Source organism: Anabrus simplex, chromosome 8, assembly GCF_040414725.1.
Source record: "Anabrus simplex isolate iqAnaSimp1 chromosome 8, ASM4041472v1, whole genome shotgun sequence".
NCBI lineage: Eukaryota > Metazoa > Arthropoda > Insecta > Orthoptera > Tettigoniidae > Anabrus > Anabrus simplex.
In genome coordinates, this window is record NC_090272.1 from 108011372 (window position 1) to 108033794 (window position 22423).

General features: G+C 43.6%; 1 protein-coding gene across 1 annotated transcript in view; it reads left to right on the forward strand.

Moving 5' to 3' along the window:
• LOC137501902 (tyrosine kinase receptor Cad96Ca-like) overlaps positions 1-22423 on the forward strand; it is an 80109-nt gene that overhangs the window by 39502 nt on the left and 18184 nt on the right. Inside the window, exons 3-4 of the mRNA XM_068229062.1 lie at positions 10949-11264; positions 17309-17622. Coding sequence (XP_068085163.1) covers positions 10949-11264; positions 17309-17622 — 630 coding nt within the window. The remainder of the gene's footprint in view (positions 1-10948; positions 11265-17308; positions 17623-22423) is intronic.

Sequence of the window (22423 nt, forward strand, 5' to 3'; positions counted from 1 at the left end):
GATTAAGTGGATTGCCTCATTTGTCTACAATAATGGATTCATATTTCATACACTCAAACTGTCCTCGATATGTTCTTCTCGAGATTAGCCTGCACAAAAATTGGCAGACACCAACCAGGGACTTAAACTGTATATAGATTTGGCTGACGTTATTGTGCTGGTTGATGTAGGAATTAGTTGCTCGAGCTACATATCTAATGCTGCACTCTGTAATTATAAGCATTAGCAATGAACGTTCCATGTGTAAGCACGTACCTTTGATAAGTAAAACAGTACCAGCTGTGTTCTATCGTTTCGAGTCCATGGTGAATTAACAGCTGGATGGTTATTGGCGGACTGATTTGTCATACTGAGCACAGACCTAGCTCCTGAATATAGGAAGTATGAAAGATGTGTAGATAAGTGTACGTCGGAAACTGTGGCTGGCGTACCAGATTGCTTGACATTTATCAAACTGAAGAAATTAGGACAACACGGAGGTAATTTAATAAGAAATGACATATGTATTAAGTCTTCCGAACATGTGTGAGCACGGTAAATGCAGTATACACGTGTGAATACCTGTAGGCTACTGAATGCTAACGACAGATGGTGCCTGAATTCATTGGTGGCTAGTCAAAAACGAACGCAAAGTTAGCATGTTACCAGTCGTACCCCTTGTTGGATATAAGTAAAATTGAACTGAAGTTATACGTGAAAATTGCACCTTTTTATGTCAGAAATTCACGCCCTTGTCATGTGGAATTGAGAGAATACATCAATCACTACTGATCTGCATTGAGGGCAGCCGCCCAGCTGGCAGATTCCCTATCTGTTGTCTCGCTAGCCTTTTCTTAAATGATTTCAAAGAAATTGGAAATCTGTTGAACATATCCCTAGGTAAGTTATTCCAATCCCTAACCCCCGTTCCTATAAACGAATATTTGCCCCAATTTTTCCTCTTAAATTCCAAATTTATCTTCATATTGTGATCCTTCCTACTTTTTTTTTTTTTTGCTATGGGCTTTACGTCGCACCGACACAGATAGGTCTTATGGCGACGATGGGATAGGGAAGGCCTTGGAGTTGGAAGGAAGCAGCCGTGGCCTTAATTAAGGTACAGCCCCAGCATTTGCCTGGTGTGAAAATGGGACACCACGGAAAACCATCTTCAGGGCTGCCGATAGTGGGATTCGAACCTACTATCTCCCGGATGCAAGCTCACAGCCGCGCGCCTCTACGCGCACGGCCAACTCGCCCGGTCTTCCTACTTTTAAAGACACCACTCATTCGTATACTAATGTCATTCCACGCCATCTCTCTACTGACAGCTCAGAACAAACCACTTAGTCGAGCAGCTCGTCTCCTTCCTCCCAAGTCTTCCCAGCCCAAACTTTCTATATGGATGGATGTTAACGTCCTAAATAGGAGGCTTGCAGTGGTGTTTCAGTGGCACAGTAGACGCCAGCATCTAGGAAAGGTGTGTCAATCCCACTGCTGAGCCCACTGCTACACTGAAGTGAAACGCTGGTAATTTCAAGACTAAAAATGCCTAAAAGGGGTGAATGTTTTTAATATTTGCTGTCGATGAAATTAAATTATTGTTTCCTTCTGGGAAATTACTTTTTGAAATGAGCGATAGTGTTTTGCTATTTAAAACTGTTGAAGCCTTCATTTGTAAGCGCGTAGAAACCGGTGAACTCTCGCGGAGTGAACGTCCCATATCCGCTCACATGAGGTGTCAGCGTCCGTTATCGAAATGGGATGGATGGGGGAAAGATTGGGAACGAAATCGACCTTGGTATTTTATTAAGGTACCGTCCCGGCATTTGCATGGTGGTGAAAATGAAAATGGGAAACCGAGGAAAACCATTTTCGGATCGGCCAGCGTAGGATTCAAATCCACAACCTCCCGAGTCCAACGCACACAAATAATAATCCACACCAACCAGGTCACATCACAGCACTTGTTCATTTTCTCACTTTGTATTCCTATGAAGAGTACGTTGAATTATTGTTAATTTATAGAGAATGTACGATCAAATTTATATGTATACCTCGTGCTGCGTAATGGTAAGGTGTTAAATTAACACTGCAAACCATTATTGAAGACTTTGACACGCATATTAACTTTCGATGTGGAACGGCCATACTTTAGCGAGCGTTGCATTTTGCTTTTGTGGTTGAGTTGGTTAAGGTCTGGTTACACGAGGTATCTGAATACCGGCAATGTAGTGGTTCGATTTCAACCTTATGCATTTTTTTTGATAGGCAGATCGTGCCCCATTATAACGGACAGACAATGTTTATGCACACTTACAAGGTCACATCACAGCCTGTATTCATTCACTCACGATGCATTCCAGTGACGAGTACGTTGATATGTTGCTCATTTATGGGGAAACAAGGCAGAACGAAGTCCAGTCACAATCCCTCTATAACGAGCGCTTTGCTGACAGAAGACTGCCAATTACCAATACATTCCGAAACCTTGAACGAATATTGTGGTCAACTGAGACACTTGGAAGTGTACATTCCATAATAATCCTCATATTAGTACTCGGACACTTGCACAACAGACTAACATCGTGTCATAGTCCAACCTGACTACGTAACATCGGAAAACGGTCTTCTTCAGGACTAAATAAACATTCACTCTTTGGAACGGGATGATATGTGGCAACATTACAGTCACTGTAAAAATTAGTAATTAAAAAAATAGTGTACCAGACTATGAATCGAACCTACTACCAGACAGCTTGACTGCTGCAACAGTAGTAATGGGTGATTTAACCACCTTAACTGTGGCGAGCCATAGAGCATAGCTAGCATGTTTTAGTCCTTATAGACACTTCCTGCCCAAACGTCCAATCGCAGCTGAGATCGTTTTACACATTCATTATATTTCAAGTAATAGAAGTAACATTTCCAGTAATGATTTTTACCATATTTGCGAGCATTATATAAACGGTATAGTTGCACAAGGCCATACCGAAGCAGGTACTAATGTTTTTCGGTTGACTACGATACACGCATGCCTTTGCTGGCAGGACCTAGTGTTTACAGTGCACTATGTCTTCTGGTATGGGCTGTATTAAATTTGTTACTATCATAGACCTGTCTCTGTCTTATCCTTGGCTTTGACAATATGAAAGTGACTGAGGTATGAGTGATGCTAGTAATGCCAATCCTTATGCACCAGATCCCTGCTATGAATGGTGTGAAAATGTTGCTCATAGGGTTAGTTGGTGTATGCATTTCAGTGGGCTTGGCAGACTGATATGTAATAGCAACTCTGGCTCGGTGAGGAAAGCAACGGGAAACTACCTTACTCCTCATTTCCCTAGTACGCCTCTTCAGTGATGCCTAGGCCATCTATGACAGCTGATGGCAGAGTTGTTGAGGATCCCACCAGCGGAATCGCTGACGGATTGAACATGCATACATACGATACACGCGTAAGTTACTTACCTACCTCCGGAAAAAAATAAGAGGCTGGTGAACCACCCGGTATATCTGTTTTGCACTAAAAACTGGTATCTTGTTTCTTTGACACGTTTTTCTTTAAAAGTACCATGCATTTTGCCACAAAAAACTGGTATTTTTTACTCCCCCTTCAAATGGACCGTGCGCGACCCATCACGTAACTATTTTGATGTGACCCCTCACGGTTTAAAGACATGTTCTACTCAGTCCCTTAAGACTTTGTTATTAGAATTCGCTATCGTTGTGTAACCGTTGTTTTTCCTCAAATATAAATTCGAGAGAAGTGTATGTAACCTTCCGAATCGTAGATATATTAAAACTTTTGACCTCTTACGCATCCAGGATGAAAATCTACAATGTTGGTGATGGCATTGTAAGTGCCACACGACGTCTATTTGTATGTGTAGTGCAAGGTATTAGGAAATTCCCATAACATTACAAATTCCTAGAACTTGTAGAGAACTGAGTATACAATATTTTGAATAGCAACCCATATCCGTGGTCCGCCTCTGTGGTGTAGTGGTTAGCTGCCACCCCCGGAGGTCCAGGTTCTATTCCCGGCTCTGCCACGAAATTTGAAAAGTGGTACGAGGGCTGGAACGGGGTCCACTCAGCCTCGGGGGGTCAACTGAGTAGAGGCGAGTTCGATTCCCACCTCAGCCATCGTGGAAGTGGTTTTTCCGTGGTTTCCCACTTCTCCAGGCAAATGCTGGGATGGTATCTAATTTAAGACCACGGCCGTTTCCTTCCCTCTTCCTTGCCTGGGCGAGGTACTGGTACTGGTAATTCTCCCCAGTTGTATGCCCGACCCAATGTCTGAAGCTCCAGTACACTGCCCTTGAGGCGGTAAAGGTGGGATCCCTCGCTGGGTCCAAGGGAAAAACCGACCCTGGAGGGTAAACAGATTAAGAATAAGGAGAATAAGAATAAGAACCCATGTCCGTGAACGTACTGTTTTCGTGCTACAGGAGCAACCATTTCAAACGTTGATATTTTCCGCTTCTGTTGGGTGAAGGGGTGATGTTAATTTAATGAGCTGTGACTCAGTGGGTCACTTTTCCAACAAACCACCATTCATAACTTGGTAACAGTGTTCAGTGTAAAGGGGAAAGTAAATTAACTTATTCATTTTGTCACACTGTTTTTTCTACGTAAAAACACACTCTTCTTCAAATGCTTGGTAACATCCTGGTCCACCACATCAGCGCATCGATGTGACGATCACCAACTTCGATGGAAACAATATAACTACGAATCATATTCTATTTTTCCGCTCCTTCTTTCAGAAGAATTCGAGGGTTTAAAGAGTTGGTTTGAAGTTGTTGTATAGTCACTCCAAAAGGAGAATGAGCAGTAGTTATTGTACGTTCTTCATATTTAGTATTTTATCATACGTAGTTGTAATTATTATCAAAATATAATGCACCTTCGACTTGGAACTTGTACAGTACCATGCGCTCATTCTTATTTTGAGCGACTGTGAATGATACACGGAAAATGTACATTTCGGGACACGGGTTTCTATTGAAAACATGTTCTACTCAGTACCCTCTACAAGTCCTAGGAGTAGGTAAGGGGCATTTTCGGACTTACTGCATTAGCTCTTCAGGGCTTTAACAATAATATTCGACAGGTAAATATTAACTGCAAAATTGAACTATTTTAGTGTCACTATCACGAACAGGACATAACAGAGTATTTTGAACTTATGGTGTTCTACTGCCAGTTCATAATCATGTAATTCAGGCCTACCCTTAGGTTGCTGTGGACATTGTGGTGAACCATACGGATTTATGACATCATGCGGAATCGAGTGCTCGCATGCGATTCCATGCCAATTCAGACACCGCCCGCGTACGTCACTACGTGACAGTCCAGCTAAACATGTGAACTCCGATGTAAATGATGTAATTATGCAGTAGTGAAGATTTATCGTTTAAATAAACAGTTTTACAGTATTTAAGTTTAATTTGTTGCAGCCAATGACTAAAATATGTATCAATATTATGTATCTAGCACATATCAGGTTATGTTAGCCGGGTGGTCTGTAAAAACGCTAGGGCGGTGCGCCCATTAGAAAAGGTCCTATGAAGAACACTGGGACAACGAAAAATTTGCCTTTGGATGATGCGAAAAACAATTTCCTCTTATAGGAAGAAGAACTGTAAGAAACAAGAGTTACATTCACGGAGAAGGCCTACTCATCGGCAGAGTTCATAGCATGATAAAAGCACATGATAAAAGCAGACTTTTTATTTGAACTTTGAGCAACGAATGAAGAATGAGTCACCACACTAACCAGGAAAGTATTTCCAAAATCACTGGGTAAATCCTCAGGTGTGGTAAACCAACCAGAATGACGAGAAGGGCAACCTCTTTGAAGAACTCTATCACGCTATACACCACTCCTGTCTTTCATCCCTTTCGACTTCACTTAGTCAACAATTCTCCCCTTTCAGGGTGGTGGTGATTATAGTTTTAACGGGGTTTTTGTTTTGTTTTTACAATTAGCTTTCTGTCCTACCGACACAGATACGTGTTATGGCGTCGATGGGATAGGAAACGGGTAGGAGTGTGGAGGAAGCAGCTATGGCCGTAGTTCCTGGTGTGAAAATGGGAAACCACAGAAAACCACCTTCAGAGCTGCCGACAGTGGGGTGCGACCCTCTATCTTCCGATTGCAAGCTCTCAGCTGCGCATCTCTAACCGCACGGCCAGCTCGCTCGGTTTAAACGGGAAATTTATATACAGTATATCGTCGCTTATCTGGCATTGCTCTTCCTATCCATTATATTTCGTAATACTGGTCTTTCCTCCCAGCCACGTATGGGTATGCAGCCCAGCAGAACAATTTTCCTTGTGTTCATTTTCCTGTACTTGTGTATAAAGGAAAATGAATCTTAAAGTGAGTAAATACGTCATGCAAGCTTATATCCTTACAGTACGGTACGGTATTGCCATAAGACATAGCATGTTGTTATCTGTGTAATGAGTAGAAATGGTCCCATAAAAAAGAACCACAGTTCCACGCGCAGCCGCCTCGGAAATCGTAGCAAGATAGTTTTCATTCATTGCAAATCTCTTCCATAACTCAGCCATCATCGCCAGTATGGTACCTCTTGCACTCACTAACAATTCATAAAAGTGACGGTGTTTACGTCGTTTTTCTCCACGATGTAATTGGATACTGGAACGTAAATTGTCTGCTTCTCAGAGTGCACATCGCGTGGCTGATGTTCGCTTGATTCTGACCGTACTGTTGGGTCTAATATTACTGAACGATCTCTGTTTATCTATGACTAGAGTATCTACTCTTTTTGTACTACCACAGCTAAGCAATTCACTTCTTAGTGTAACTGCCACGCGTTATTACGAAAGGCTTTCAGTAAGGCCGCTAATTTTGTGATGGAGAATATTCCTACGCAATGAACCGAATGAACAGGAGTCGAGAACATGTTCCGAAGTTTTGGCTTCTACCACACATGTTTCTTGCTGGAACCACGTCTGCCATCATTTTGATGCTTTCAGTCCACTCCGACGTTGTAAGGCCTACCTTTTCTGCAAACCTTGAGGGCGCTATTTTAGGAAGGAAGCACTGTTTTTTGAACTCCTCGTTTCTGAGCCATTCTCTGATAGTTTTGTTGCTTGCTGTTATTTTCCCCTCAGTAGGTAATGATGAAATTACGAAAGCATTCGGCTTTTTCTTTCTCAGTATTTCTCTCACAGAATGCATGTATGTTATTTGATTTTTCCAGGATGTTTATCACGTTAAGATGTTGAATAAATGCTTACCACTGAAGCCTTAACGAACGCTAAACCTTTATGTTTTATAGGTGAATAATCATGATATCCGGAACATCAATAGGAAGTGAAAGAATCTCTTTGAACGTGCTCTACAGTATAACAACTGGTCTACATCGTTATGGAATCCTGTAGGCAATTGAGAGAGCGGGCATTCCCTAATAGATCCACAAGCGATCCTTTGAAGAATAAGTTATGGAAGGGCAGCGACGAGAGTGAAAATGAAATACGTTATAGGTCACTCAAACCTAATACAGTCGGGGTTGGAAGAGGAAAAGGACTCGCCAAAGGATGGAGAGGACTGGTTTCTTACCGCGGGTCAAATCCGACCGCTAATAATAATTTCGTGTGGCTATTTCTAGCCGAGTGCAGCCCTTGTAAGGCAGACCCTCTGATGGGGGTGGGCGGCATCTGCCATGTGTAGGTAACTGCGTGTTATTGTGGTGGAGGATAGTCTTGTGTGTGGTGTGCAAGTTGCAGGGATGTTGGGGACAGCACAAACACCCAGTCCACGGGCCATTGAAATTAACCAATGAAGGTTAAAATCCCCGACACGACCGGGAATCGAACCCGGGACCCTCTGAACCGAAGGCCAGTACTCTGACCATTCAGCCAACGAGTCGGACATCCGACCGGTGAATCTGGGATTTGTGAAACTAGAAATCGCATCATTGGGGTTCAGAATCCAAGTCAGCCTGGAGGTCTTGTGGCTGTGATCACAGTCAATCTGGAGGTCCTGTGGTTGTGATCACAGTCAATCTGGAGGTCTTGTGGCTGTGATCACAGTCAACCTGGAGGTCTTGTGGCTGTGATCACAGTCAGCCTGGAGGTCTTGTGGCTGTGATCACAGTCAATCTGGAGGTCTTGTGGCTGTGATCACAGTCAATCTGGAGGTCCTGTGGTTGTGATCACAGTCAACCTGGGGGTCTTGTGGCTGTGATCACAGTCAACCTGGAGGTCTTGTGGCTGTGATCACAGTCAGCCTGGAGGTCTTGTGGCTGTGATCACAGTCAATCTGGAGGTCTTGTGGCTGTGATCACAGTCAACCTGGGGGTCTTGTGGCTGTGATCACAGTCAACCTGGAGGTCTTGTGGCTGTGATCACAGTCAATCTGGAGGTCTTGTGGCTGTGATCACAGTCAATCTGGAGGTCTTGTGGCTGTGATCACAGTCAATCTGGAGGTCTTGTGGCTGTGATCACAGTCAATCTGGAGGTCTTGTGGCTGTGATCACAGTCAATCTGGAGGTCTTGTGGTTGTGATCACAGTCAACCTGGAGGTCTTGTGGCTGTGATCACAGTCAATCTGGAGGTCTTGTGGCTGTGATCACAGTCAATCTGGAGGTCTTGTGGCTGTGATCACAGTCAATCTGGAGGTCTTGTGGCTGTGATCACAGTCAACCTGGGGGTCTTGTGGCTGTGATCACAGTCAACCTGGAGGTCTTGTGGCTGTGATCACAGTCAGCCTGGAGGTCTTGTGGCTGTGATCACAGTCAATCTGGAGGTCTTGTGGCTGTGATCACAGTCAATCTGGAGGTCTTGTGGTTGTGATCACAGTCAACCTGGAGGTCTTGTGGCTGTGATCACAGTCAGCCTGGAGGTCTTGTGGCTGTGATCACAGTCAGCCTGGAGGTCTTGTGGCTGTGATCACAGTCAGCCTGGAGGTCTTGTGGCTGTGATCACAGTCAATCTGGAGGTCTTGTGGCTGTGATCACAGTCAATCTGGAGGTCTTGTGGCTGTGATCACAGTCATGTAAATGTGCAAGCTTGCGTTAGGAGTTGGATAGGAAGAATGAAAGGAAGAAGCCTAGCACAAGAGGGACCGTGGATGCAAGGTGACCGTACACAGGGTGTTTGGTTTCGTGATGTTATAAACTGTATTAAGGCTCGTGTGCAATGACAATGTCTTACAGCGTATCCATCTTTTATTCCGACCGTCAACTATCAACAATATACATTACAAAGAGAAAATAAGACATAGAAAGGAAATACATGGAGAAATGAATTATGGAGGCTCATCTTCTCAGTTCTCCACATCCTCCCCACTTTTGTCGATCTCCAGAGGGAAGACCAGCTGTGTAGGCCGACAAATCTTCGTCCCGTTGGCCATCTGCAGAATGAGGGTTCGTACCTTATTTTCTCTGCCTGGTCTCCTTTCTGTGATTCTCGTCTTCTGCCACAGATGTCTAGGTTGGAGGTCATCCTGAAGCAGCACGATGTCTCCTACCCGCCACTCTCTCTTTTGTCCGTTTGGAAGTCGAACTTCGTGGTAGCTCCTGAGGTCAAGAAGATACCCATTCCTCCATCGCTTTAGGAAGTCGTCCTGCGTTTTCTCCCTGAGTCTGGCCTTCTTCCTCAGATTTATGTGGGTCATGGGTTCGGAGCCGGTGGGCAGGGCAGGAAATGATTTGGAGTCAGTGTCTCGGAACCGTCTTGCATTATTGGTCTTGAATTAACGACGGCTTCTACTTCCACCAGTAGTGTTCTGAGTGCCTCCTCGCTAGTTAGTCTTGTCCAGAATATTTCTCAGGCATCTTTTAACTGTCCCCTCCATTCTTTCCCACGAAACCTTACAACTGCATGGGCATCGACTCTGCCTTCTTTCCCTAGGCGCCCATAACTCGATCGCCGGGCAGTGTAACACATATATACCGAGCGAGTTGGCCGTGCGGTTAGGGGCGCACAGCTGTGAGCTTGCATCCGGGAGATAGTGGGTTCGAACCCCACTGTCGGCAGCCCAGAAGATGGTTTTCCGTGGTTTCCCATTTTCACACCAGGCAAATGCTGGGGCTGTACCTTAATTAAGGCCACGACCGATTCCTCCCCATTCCTAACCCTTTCCTATCCCATCGTCGCCGTAAGACCTATCTGTGTCGGTGCGACGCAAAGCAACTTGCAAAAAAGTGTAACACATATCGCGATGTGTAAGACCTAAGGTCTCTCCTATCCCCAGCAAGGTCAAAAAATGTTCCCCTTATCTAACGTATTATATTGTGTCTTAGCGCATTCCTTTTATTAGTTTATATGTTTGCTGTCTTTAAGATTTTGCACTTTTTGTGTGATATAATGCATCAGTATGCTTCGGCCTATGACTGTTTTAGTTCTAAATAAAACATTAAAAATAAGGTCCATTATTTCGCTGTTTTGTACATTAGACTATAAACCTAATTGTATCGCTCCCGGAACACATTATTTCAAACGTGGCTGTCCTATTTGAATGACGCGTTGCACGATCACGTCGCCTAGCACCGCACAGCACAGCGAGCCAGTTTGATTTTGACGCTACTTTGCGTACGATCGACGTTAATACAGAGGAGTTTATTTTTCTCGTCCACGCGGAAAAAGTGTGTGGGACGAGAGGCATGGGAATTACGTGTATAGGAGAGTGGTGGACAAGACTTGGAAGGAAATCGCTCGATAGGATCCATAATTAAGTGCAAATGTATAATTTTCAGTATATGTATTGCCTACATTGGCTCTACATTTTCAAACTACTGTTAATTTCAAAAAATATATTCGAAGTAGATTCCTATCGCTACAGTAGCAGTAAATAACATTGCCATAGAAGTTTAGTTGCTGATGTGAATATGACACCTATTTCCTTTCAACTCGCTGTTATTGACGCTGTGTACGAGTATTATACAGCGATATGTATTGTTAAAACAGTTTGATGTTTATGTTTCAGATTGGTGACCGGTATTCCTTCTACGTGACTGGTTTTGACGGGAAACTGACTGTAAAGCAGGAAGTGTGGGCCACGGTAAAGAACTCTTCGGCCAAGAGCACTTCAGGTGGGCCAGGAGGTAGAGAGCACCAGCCAGACTTGCGGCACTCCTTCCCTCCTCAACCTGGAGGTGGTGGAGGTCCTCCGAGACCTCCACCTTCTTTTAGCTTACCAGCAGTGTTCCGCCGCAAACCTCCCACTCCTACACAGCAGCAGCATGAGCTGTCACCGGCTGGGCCTTCCACAGCTGTTACCATCTTACTGACACCCGTCACAGGTAAGTAGATTTATAATATTATTATTATTAATAATAATAATAACAACGTTTTTACGCCCCACTAACTACTTTTGACGGTTTTCGGGAACGCCGAGGTGCCGAAATTTTGTCCCGCTAGAGTTCCTTGATGTGCCAGTAAATCTACCAACACGAGGCTGACGTATTTGAGCACTTTCATATACCACCGGACTGAGCCGAGATCGAACCTGCCAAGTTGGGGTCAGAAGGCCAGCGCCTCAACCGTCTGACTCGCTTAGCCCGGCTTATACAATAATAACAATTACTATAGTAGGATTTTCTTGTAAACGTACTTCTTAGCTGCTAGGAGGCGTGCGTAGACTGGCTGTAGTGTGGGGTGGAATTGTGATGTCCGTGCATGTGGGTGGTTTTTTTAAAATAATGATATTTGTTCGTGGCGTCGACCTATGAAAATCTTTTGCCACTACTGCCACCATTTGAGAGGAACCTGCGTGTAAGTGGAATTGCCGAAGTGTAGAGTGTTGAATGTGTGGCAAAGAACGTTAAGGACACAAACACCCAATCCCCAGGCCAGGAATGTTAATCAGTTACAATTAATAACCCATGTCCCGGCCGGGAATCGAACCCGGGGCCGCCGGGTAACAGTCGGACGCGTTGCCCCTTACACCGCGGGGCCGGAATGGGTTTACTTTCTCCTGGTTTAGTGCCAAACTTAAAAGTGTACAGGAACAATAACCAGTATGAATGAAATTAGTAAGGTACCAAAAATAAAAGAACTCTACAATGATGCCATTCCATAGGTAACAAAAAGTCTTATTTTCTACCTCTTTAGGACAGTTTTTTCCTAATATTAATTTTAACAAAAATATCCTACATTCCATTCTCTGATCTTCCCCTAAACAACACCTAATTTGCACTAATGAAATGACTACAGCATATTTACCTTAATTCAAGTGCCGGATCTAATCGAATTACGTTCAGCGGTTTCTTATAGCTAAAATCATCTAAGCCGGGCTGAGTGTCACAGACGGTTGAGGCGCTGGCCTTCTGAATCCAACTTGACACGTTCGATCCTGGCTCAGTCCGGTGGTATTTGAAGATGCTCAGACACGCCAGCCTCATGTCGATAGATTTCCTGGCACGTAAAAGAACTCTTGCGGGACTAAATTCCGGCACCTTGGCATCTCCGAAAACCATAAAAGTGACTAGTGTGACGTAAAGCAAGTGACATTATTATTATTATTATTATTATCATCTAAACGCATTAAATAGTTGATTCGTTTATGTCTCCGTTATCTTTCATCGTACAGAAAAATAATACATGACGTCCAAGATCATAAACTTTATTCTTGACCACATTTATTGCATAAGTAACATTTATCAGACTACCAGAACTTTTTCCTCAAAAACATGTATTCATGCAGGCCTCTGTGATGAGGTTACACGCCCAGTGCGGCGAGAAGTATAACGAAGTAGCACTGAGAAGATGGCCCTTTTCTGACCTTTGCTCCTTCCGCTCTGCCACGGCTGCATCGGTGCTCATTCAATTGTAAACAACATCTTAGTGCAGCAGGAATTTGAGACACTAAATATGTAAATCAGATTCATACACTTATCGGCGTTTACTATTCTAAATTATACATTTCGGCTTTATATTTGAATACAATTCTGAAATAATATTAAATAAATTCGTATGTGTTTGTAATCTGTTAATAACTGTGGTATGATACTGAAGTGGTATAATAATAATAATAATAATAATAATAATAATAATAATAATAATAATAATAATAATAATAATAATAATAATAATCATCATCATCATCATCTGTTTACCCTCCAGGTTCGGTTTTTCGCTCGGACTTAGCGAGGGATCCCACCTCTACCGCCTCAAGGGCAGTGTCCTGGAGCTTCAGACTCTTGGTCGAGAGATACAACTGGGGAGTATGACCAGTACCTCGCCCAGGCGGCCTCACCTGCTATGCTGAACAGGGGCCTTGTGGAGGGATGGGAAGATTGGAAGGGATAGGCAAGGAAGACGGAAGGAAGCGGCCGTGGCCTTAAGTTAGGTACCATCCCGGCATTCGCCTGGAGGAGAAGTGGGAGACCACGGAAAACCACTTCCAGGATGGCTGAGGTGGGAATCGAACCCACCTCTACTCAGTTGACCTCCCGAGGCTGAGTGGACCCCGTTCCAGCCCTCGTACCACATTTCAAATTTCGTGGCAGAGCCGGGAATCGAACCCGGGCCTCCGGGGGTGGCAGCTAATCACGCTAACCACTACACCACAGAGGCGGATAATAATAATAATAATAATAATAATAATAATAATAATAATAATAATAATAATAATAATAATAATAATAATAATAATACTGTAGAATCTGTCCGTACATTCGGTGTTCGTGATAGTTTTGGGAGCGTTGGTAGCGTACACGATGCGGAGTCGATATCCATCATATTTGAAAGTTTTTGTCTCTGCCCGTCTGTCGTTCTGTTTGAATTGAATAAACACTAAAGCTACTAATCCGCCTTTGTGAGAACCTTGCCAGTATCTAAGTAGAGACCTGCAGAACTTTCCTGCACTTGATTTTATCTCAGTCCGTTACAAAGGAACTGAAAAATCAGTTTTTGAACCTCGAGAATACCACCTCTCAGTCCGGCTCCATGGCTAAATGGTTAGCGTGCTGGCCTTTGGTCACAGGGGTCCCGGGTTCGATTCCTGGCAGGGTCGGGAATTTTAACCATAATTGGTTAATTCTGCTGGCTCGGGAGCTGGGTGTATGTGTCGTCTTCATCATCATTTCATCCTCATCACGACGCGCAGGTCACCTACGGGAGTCAAATCGAAAGACCTGCACCTGGCGAGCCGAACTTGTCCTCGGACACTTCCGGCACTCAAAGCCATATACGCCTTTTATTTGTACTACCTCTCACCGAGAAAGTTGGGAACAAGAGTTCAGCGCCTTCTCTCGTCGGCCACTGATACCACGCCCAGGTACATCATCGTTCACACCTCTCTGCGTGACAAGAAAGTTCTTTTCGTTAGCTTCTTGTTAACAGTAGCGGTTATGTTTCGTACTTTCTTGCCTGTTGCTCACTGAGTAGAATGCAAAACAATTCGAGCGAGATTTTCTCTTTTCTGATTCTTGCCCCTTTGAATTTAATTTCCTCACACCCGCGCCTGTGATAAATCTATCGCTACACATGTTGTTGTGAGACAATAGTTTACGTGCTCTACTATTTCGAGACGTCAATATTAGCGCATAGACATTCTCTCTTTCAACTGTAACTCACTGTGTGGAATCTAAATCCATCGGAAGTAATTACCTCCAGCACCAAATTATGTTGTTTTTGAGACCTCTGTTTTAGTGATGTATCAGCCAGAGTGAGCAGTAACAGCAGTTCTTCTTCTTATTCTTATTCTTCTACTACTACTACTACTACTATTACTGAACAGTTTTCATTCTGTCCCTGAAGGGGACGGTGGGTCTCCTAGACGGTAACGCGACTCTCAGGCCAGGAGTTTTGATACGGTGAAGGTGATGTTCGGAGAAGGTGAGAGGGTTGGCGGCTGTAGCGTATACTAGGAACTGTCCCGGCATTAGTCTTATTGCAGGAGAATGGAAAACCATGGAAACCATTCCTAAGACAGCCGACTGTGGGGAACAGCCCTTCTCCGTCTCCCGAATACAGACGTGTAAAGCCTCCTTATAGGCGTGGACCCCGCTCCTCTGCTTGATTGTTCAGCCGAATTGCAGAGCTGTCGGACCGAAACCTACTCTGCAACCGCCGACCCGCGTTTCTTGCCGATCGTGATGTTGTTATATGCAATACAAAGCAGTCATATTACTAGATATATGCCACACATGACACAGGTGCGGGTGTGAGGAAATTAAATTCAAAGAGGCAACAATCAGAAAAGAGAGAATCTCGCTCGAATTGTTGCGGGAGTGACCACAAATCAGAAACTCTTACATTTGCACAAGAAACATTTTCAATAGAATTACTAATGTCGTATATAAAGATGCTCAGTATTAGCAGGTAAATGGAGAATATTATAAATAATAACAAGTGACTAATGAAAGAGCTAATAAAGCTCTCTGGAAGTATAATTATCTTGTTTCTCTACACTCTGCTTTCATTCTTATAAAAAATATCGAAGTTCTGCCAACAAGCCACTATGTTCCAAAATCACTAGAACTACTTGTTTAACGCACTAATCAAGTGAATTGTCCGCACGGTTAGGGTCGCGTAGCTGTGAGCTTGCACTCGGGAGGTGGTGGGTTCGAATCCCAGCGCCGGCAGCCCCGAGGAAATGTTTCCGTGGTTTCCCATTTTCACACCAGGGGAATACTGGGGCTGTACCATAACTAAGGCCACGGCCGCTACCTTTCCAAACTTATCCTTTCCCATCCTTGAGTCTCCGAAAACCTTCGATGTGTTATTGCGTCTTAAAGCCACTAGCAATAAATAAATAAATAAATAAATAAATAAATAAATAAATAAATAAATACACTGACTGACAGAGCAAATGCAACACCAAGAAGGAGTGGTTCGAAAGCGATGAAAGTTGGGAAAAAAACAGAGACGGCACGAACGAATAATTGATGTTTATTTCAAACCGATATGCAGGTTACACAATGCGCACGGCATCGACTCAGTAGGATGTAGCACCACCGCGAGCGGCGATGCACGCAGAAACACGTCGAGGTACAGAGTCAATAAGAGTGCGGATGGTGTCCTGAGGGATGGTTCTCCATTCTCTGTCAACCATTTGCCACAGTTGGTCGTCCGTACGAGGCTGGGGCAGAGTTTGCAAACGGCGTCCAATGAGATCCCACACGTGTTCGATTGGTGAGAGATCCGGAGAGTACGCTGGCCACGGAAGCATCTGTACACCTCGTAGAGCCTGTTGGGAGATGCGAGCAGTGTGTGGGCGGGCATTATCCTGCTGAAACAGAGCATTGGGCAGCCCCTGAAGGTACGGGAGTGCCACCGGCCGCAGCACATGCTGCACGTAGCGGTGGGCATTTAACGTGCCTTGAATACGCACTAGAGGTGACGTGGAATCATACGCAATAGCGCCCCAAACCATGATGCCGCGTTGTCTAGCGGTAGGGTGCTCCACAGTTACTGCCGGATTTGACCTTTCTCCACGCCGACGCCACACTCGTCTGCGGTGACTATCACTGACAGAACAGAAGCGTGACTCATCGGAGAACACGACGTTCCGCCATTCCCTCATCCAAGTCGCTCTAGCCCGGCACCATGCCAGGCGTGCACGTCTATGCTGTGGAGTGAATGGTAGACTTCTGAGCGGACGCCGGGAGTACAGGCCTCCTTCAACCAATCGACGGGAAATTGTTCTGGTCGATATTGGAACAGCCAGGGAGTCTTGCACATGCTGAAGAATGGCGGTTGACGTGGCGTGCGGGGCTGCCACCGCTTGGCGGCGGATGCGCCGATCCTCGCGTGCTGACGTCACTCGGGCTGCGCCTGGACCCGTCGCACGTGCCACATGTCCCTGCGCCAACCATCTTCGCCACAGGCGCTGCACCGTGGACACATCCCTATGGGTATCGGCTGCGATTTGACGAAGCGACCAACCTGCCCTTCTCAGCCCGATCACCATACCCCTCGTAAAGTCGTCTGTCTGCTGGAAATGCCTCCGTTGACGGCGGCCTGGCATTCTTAGCTATACACGTGTCCTGTGGCACACGACAACACGTTCTACAATGACTGTCGGCTGAGAAATCACGGTACGAAGTGGGCCATTCGCCAACGCCGTGTCCCATTTATCGTTCGCTACGTGCGCAGCACAGCGGCGCATTTCACATCATGAGCATACCTCAGTGACGTCAGTCTACCCTGCAATTGGCATCAAGTTCTGACCACTCCTTCTTGGTGTTGCATTTGCTCTGTCAGTGAGTGTAAATACATAAATAAATAAATAAATAAAATTATTCGTTGGTAGACTACGGAATAATATGACTTTCTTTTTCTTTCTGTATTTCATCTCTCATTTTTTAAAATCTTAATGAAGTTTCCATTTTCGTTTCAGGTGCACCAGACAATGGAACTGAGCTTACTAACTTGTTGAGCTCATCAGCAGTACCTTTTCCTTCAACTTCTACTGTCTCTACATCTGTTAATGCAGTGACGAACGATCCTGCTATCGCCACCTCCACACCCGTGGTGCGGCCTGTATTGCCTGTGAACGCAACCGATGGTGCTGTGGCTAGCGTCACTGTTATCACCACGACAGTAATTCCGATAGCAGCTGTGTGTGGGCTCTTCCTTGTTGGCGGTGGCATCATTTGGCTTTTCCGGCGCCGGTTGTGTCGAACACGCAGTAAAAATAACAAGGATGATATGGTATGTTAATTCAAAGCAATGTTTACTGTCCAGTTTTATATAGACACAAAATGAAAACCTCTATTAGAAGATGGTTTTAAATTGCGCAAGTGAGAATTTGTTAAATAATAATAATAATAATAATAATAATAATAATAATAATAATAATAATAATAATAATAATAATAATAATAGATCGCCATCAACAAAACACAGTTTATCACCAACATCGAAGATGCACCCAAATCAATCCCACTGGGGGACAAAACCGTACAAAGGACTAACTCCTTCAGATACCTAGGAGAAGGGATAACCGCAAACATGAATGAAGATCAGGCCATGAACAGTAGATTCATCAAATTGGAAAGCGCTTACGACCTATGTAAGAGTATGTACAAATCGAAATCCCTCTCCCTTAACCTCAAAATCAGGCATTACACTACTGTAGTGGGAATGTCAGTACTATACGCCTCAGAATGCCTAAACATGGTAAGAGAAGGGCAACTTAGAAAACTGGAGCTGAAGGAAAGGAAGATCGTGAGAAAAATTATCGGCCCTATTAAAGAAGAAGGCAAGTACAGAATCAGACACAACAACGAACTGTACCAACAATTGGAGAGCATTACAACGTCTATGAGGAAGATGAGATTGAACTTCTATGGTCATTTCATGAGAATGGACAATCAGACGCTCACCTCCAGAATCTTCCTGACCATCTCTAGAGGGAAAGCGACTAATACCAATTGGGCAAGACTCTTCAGAAAAGACCTTCAAGAATTGGACACTGCTCCCAGTGAAATTTATGACAGAATAGGTAACGTTGATCAGAACATCAAACTCTCTCCAGTCACTAACAGAAAAAAACAGTACGTCCTGGAGGAGGTGTGAAATGGACTCAGGAGCAAAAAGACATTCACAGTGCAGGAATGAAGGAGTACTGGTCAAAGAAGAAAGCTGCTAGAGATAAGAACCACGTGGTCAATAGCAGGCCCAAACGGAACTATATATATTTTTAAAAAATTAGTACAACCCTGTTTATCCGAACCCCTTTTATCTATATATCTGAATACACAGCTGGACTGATCATGAACATAATATTAAATATTAGATGATTATTCTGAGATAGGCCACTCTGAAATATACTGAAATGATTTTCAGTTTGTATTTAAACAAATCATTTTAGAATGAAGGATTTTTGTTTTGTCATCGAAATCCTCTTGGTGTAAAACATTACAAGGATCACGTTTTTATGCTTGTCTGTGAAAAGTAGACGTAGGTACGTGTACCTGAATTTACTTCGAATAAAATAATATTCCATTTCGAGAAATCCCCATTAGACTCAGTAGTAAAACTCATGTCCGCCTCTGTGGTGTAGTGGTTACCGTGATTAGCTGCCACCCCCGGAGGTCCGGGTTCGATTCCCGGCTCTACCACGAAATTTGAAAAGTGGTACGAGGGCTGGAACGGGGTCCACTCAGCCTCGGGAGGTCAACTGAGTAGAGGTGGGTTCGATTCCCACCTCAGCCATCCTGGAAGTGGTTTTCTGTGCTTTCCCACTTCTCCTCCAGGCAAATGCCGGGATGGAACTTAACTTAAGGCCACGGCCGCTTCCTTCCCTCTTCCTTGTCTGTCCCATCCAATCTTCCCATCCCTCCACAACGCCCCTGTTCAGCATAGCAGGTGAGGCTGCCTGAGCGAGGTACTGGTCATTCTCTCCAGTTGTATCCCCCGACCCAGAGTCTGAAACTCCAGGACACTGCCCTTGAGGCGGTAGAGGTGGGATCCCTCGCTGAGTCCGAGGGAAAAACCGACCCTGGAGGGAAAACAGATTAAGGAGAAGTAAAAATCATAATGATATACTGTATGTACTTCACTTGCATTTTTTGTTAAACTTAGATACGTCTTTTGCTTTGTTGTTGTTGTTGTTGTAGTAGTAGTTGTTATTGTTGTTGTAGTTGTTGTTGATGATGATGATGATTGTTTCTTAAAGGGACCTAAAATGTAGGTCATAAGCTCTTTTGCTCTATTAATATTGTTTTAAAATACATAAAGTGTGCAATAAAGTGTGTTATTTTTGTCGTTAACGGATTTTCCGGATTATCGGACCCAGTTCCGTTTAATCCGGATAAACGGAGTGATACTATAAAGAGACCCTCTTTAGGCACAAAGTAAACAATTGAGAAGCTACATCAGTGCAACCACAACAAAAACCCTACAGAACAATGTGGTCGGCAGAAAGTAATCGAGCCTTCTCGGAAAGAATGAAAACCTATTGGAGCAACAAGAAGAACCCACAGAAGAATTGATTGAGTTATTTGCGTAAAGTTCTCCAATATTGGGAGAATTCGCTGCTGCTGCTACTACCACTACCATGAAGAATAGAAGAACCAAGTATGAGGACTCAGCCGTTATAGCATGGTAGTTTGTGGCCCCGCCACTGCAAGCACTGCAAGCGATTCTGTCCAACATGTGCTCCAGTAGTTTCGGCAAGCCGGCTATAGAAAAGTGCGGTAGACGTTACTGTGAGAGATATTCCAGTCAATAAGTTGAATTTTCTTTGCTTTCAGTTCCTAAACTCAGTTCATTTTGTGTTGTGTACTTAAAGCACGTATCTTAGGTGGCTTGATTAAATTAATATTTCAACATGCCGTACTGTTTTGTACCTGGCTGTAAGTCAGGCTGTGGTAGAGTAAGTTGAGGATATGCGATTATTTTCACCACTGAAGATTAGGAATACATTTGAAAACAGGCCAGAGCTGTTCCACGAAAGGATACTGAGTTAACGCATAATATTTCAATTTGTCAAGTTCATTTCTCTGATGATTTGATAGTGAAATCAGGTAATTTTAGAGTGAATGGTGAATAACTGGCTATCTCTAGTGTGAAATCGAAATTACGTCCAGGAGCAGTGCCTCACATTTTCCCTAATTTGCCGAAATACCTTTCAAGTGAGATTAAAGTCCCGTAAAGCTCCCAACAGGAAAAAGAACCTAGACACCACCAGGAAAAGAAGAAAGAAGATTGAATACGAGAGTGCAGCAACGAATGGAGAATTAAAAGTCAGTCTAATATTGATCAAAATTTGGGTTATTATAGTGTACTTTCTGATGCCGAAAGGACAATATTATCGCTCAATAGGCGCCTAAATATGCTATTCGAAATTTAATTCGACCTAGATCCCTATAAACAGACTTTAAAAGTAGGAGGAAATTGAGAACCTAAACGGGAGATGATCCTGACCTCGTATGTTAATCAGATGCGTATGTTAGCCGGGATTGTGGAAATGCATAACAAGACGGTGAAACAATCACTGGAAACTTCAAATAAGCAGAAATTCGTGGTTCAAGATACAATAAATATCGAAGACTGGGAAAGCTCTGTACCTGAATTTGACAGCGCAGTTCGAAACTCTTCGATTGAGAAGTGTTTAGTGTACCATTTGGCTGGGTACGTTGTTAATCACTCTCCTGAATTTATTAAGTGTTCGTCCTGTGCTCATTCTCTACGTGACAGCAATCAAAGTACATTCTCAGTTCTTACCGAAATAATAGACTACGGTTCAAGCAACAATGAAGTGTTTTTAACATGCCCTTCGAAAAGTAAATGTGACATTATTCACCAGGTCGAGAAAGTAATAGCGGAAAACTGAACTCAAAATTGATGCGGGGCGAAATATTTTTCGATTGTATCGATTCCATAGACAAAATTTCAGTTGATCCTTCAGGAGCTGGCTGTTGTCTTCAACATGTTATGAATGTAATCCCCAGACTTGTTTATCATGATCTGAATTGCCGATTTTTTTTCGGAACGAAAGAAATCCGGCGAGATTTACAATCTCGAACATCCGCCAAATCTTCACCCAAGATTTCGAAAGTCCAGTAACCGACGAACTGGGTAAGTAGAATATTACTATTAAATAGTTCATGGGTGTTTTTTTTAATATGCTGGGAGTTATGTGTTATTTATCTGTATATGTACACTCGAGTAACCTGTGCTTTTCGCAACATGTGATGAAGGTCGTGGCTCTTATTTCCGTGTATGATTTTTTTTTTCCATTGTACTCTGCCGTGGTATTGCAATTGTAATCTCTCATTGCTTTTAAAAGACAGTGTATATACTTATCAGTTACGGAGTAATAAGGTTTCCTCTGGCCTCATTCCTAAGAACAGCTGATCGGTACTGTGGACATAGCCCACTCTAGCACTGCCTGGCGGGCCGCGCTTGAACTCGATAAGTCCTCACACTTGTTCTTCTATTTGTCATACTACTACTACTACTACTACTACTACTACTACTATCTTGATATTAAATGAGTTCCAAAGTTCGAGATGAAGATCTGATCCCAAACATAAATGAAAAGCAAAGCTGAAGAAAGGACCAGAATGATACTGTTATCATTCAAACTGTGCCATAAGGCGCATCACTCCAAATCCTCCTGGGTTTCAAAATTGATGCAATTTTTTATTAAGTAATAGGTACACTATAATATAGTATAAAAACATTTATGGACACATTTTACACGACCCTTGTAGTTGTCAATAAATTTTACATGTAAGCTTTGTCTTTTTGGCAGCCTCCAATTGGGGGAAGCAGAAATAAATGCATTCCTCTCTCTCTCTCTCTCTCTCTCTCTCTCTCTCTCTCTCTCTCTCTCTCTCTCCTTCCTCTCTGGTAGTCAAACTAAAATACTATATGTGAGACGCATTAGCTGGAAATGGATTCTTGGCGAAGAAAATTAAGTAAATAAATAAATTAACAAAGAAGTAAAGAAATCATGATTGTAACGAAATTCGATCCAAAAGAAAGAATGCGACAAACAAAG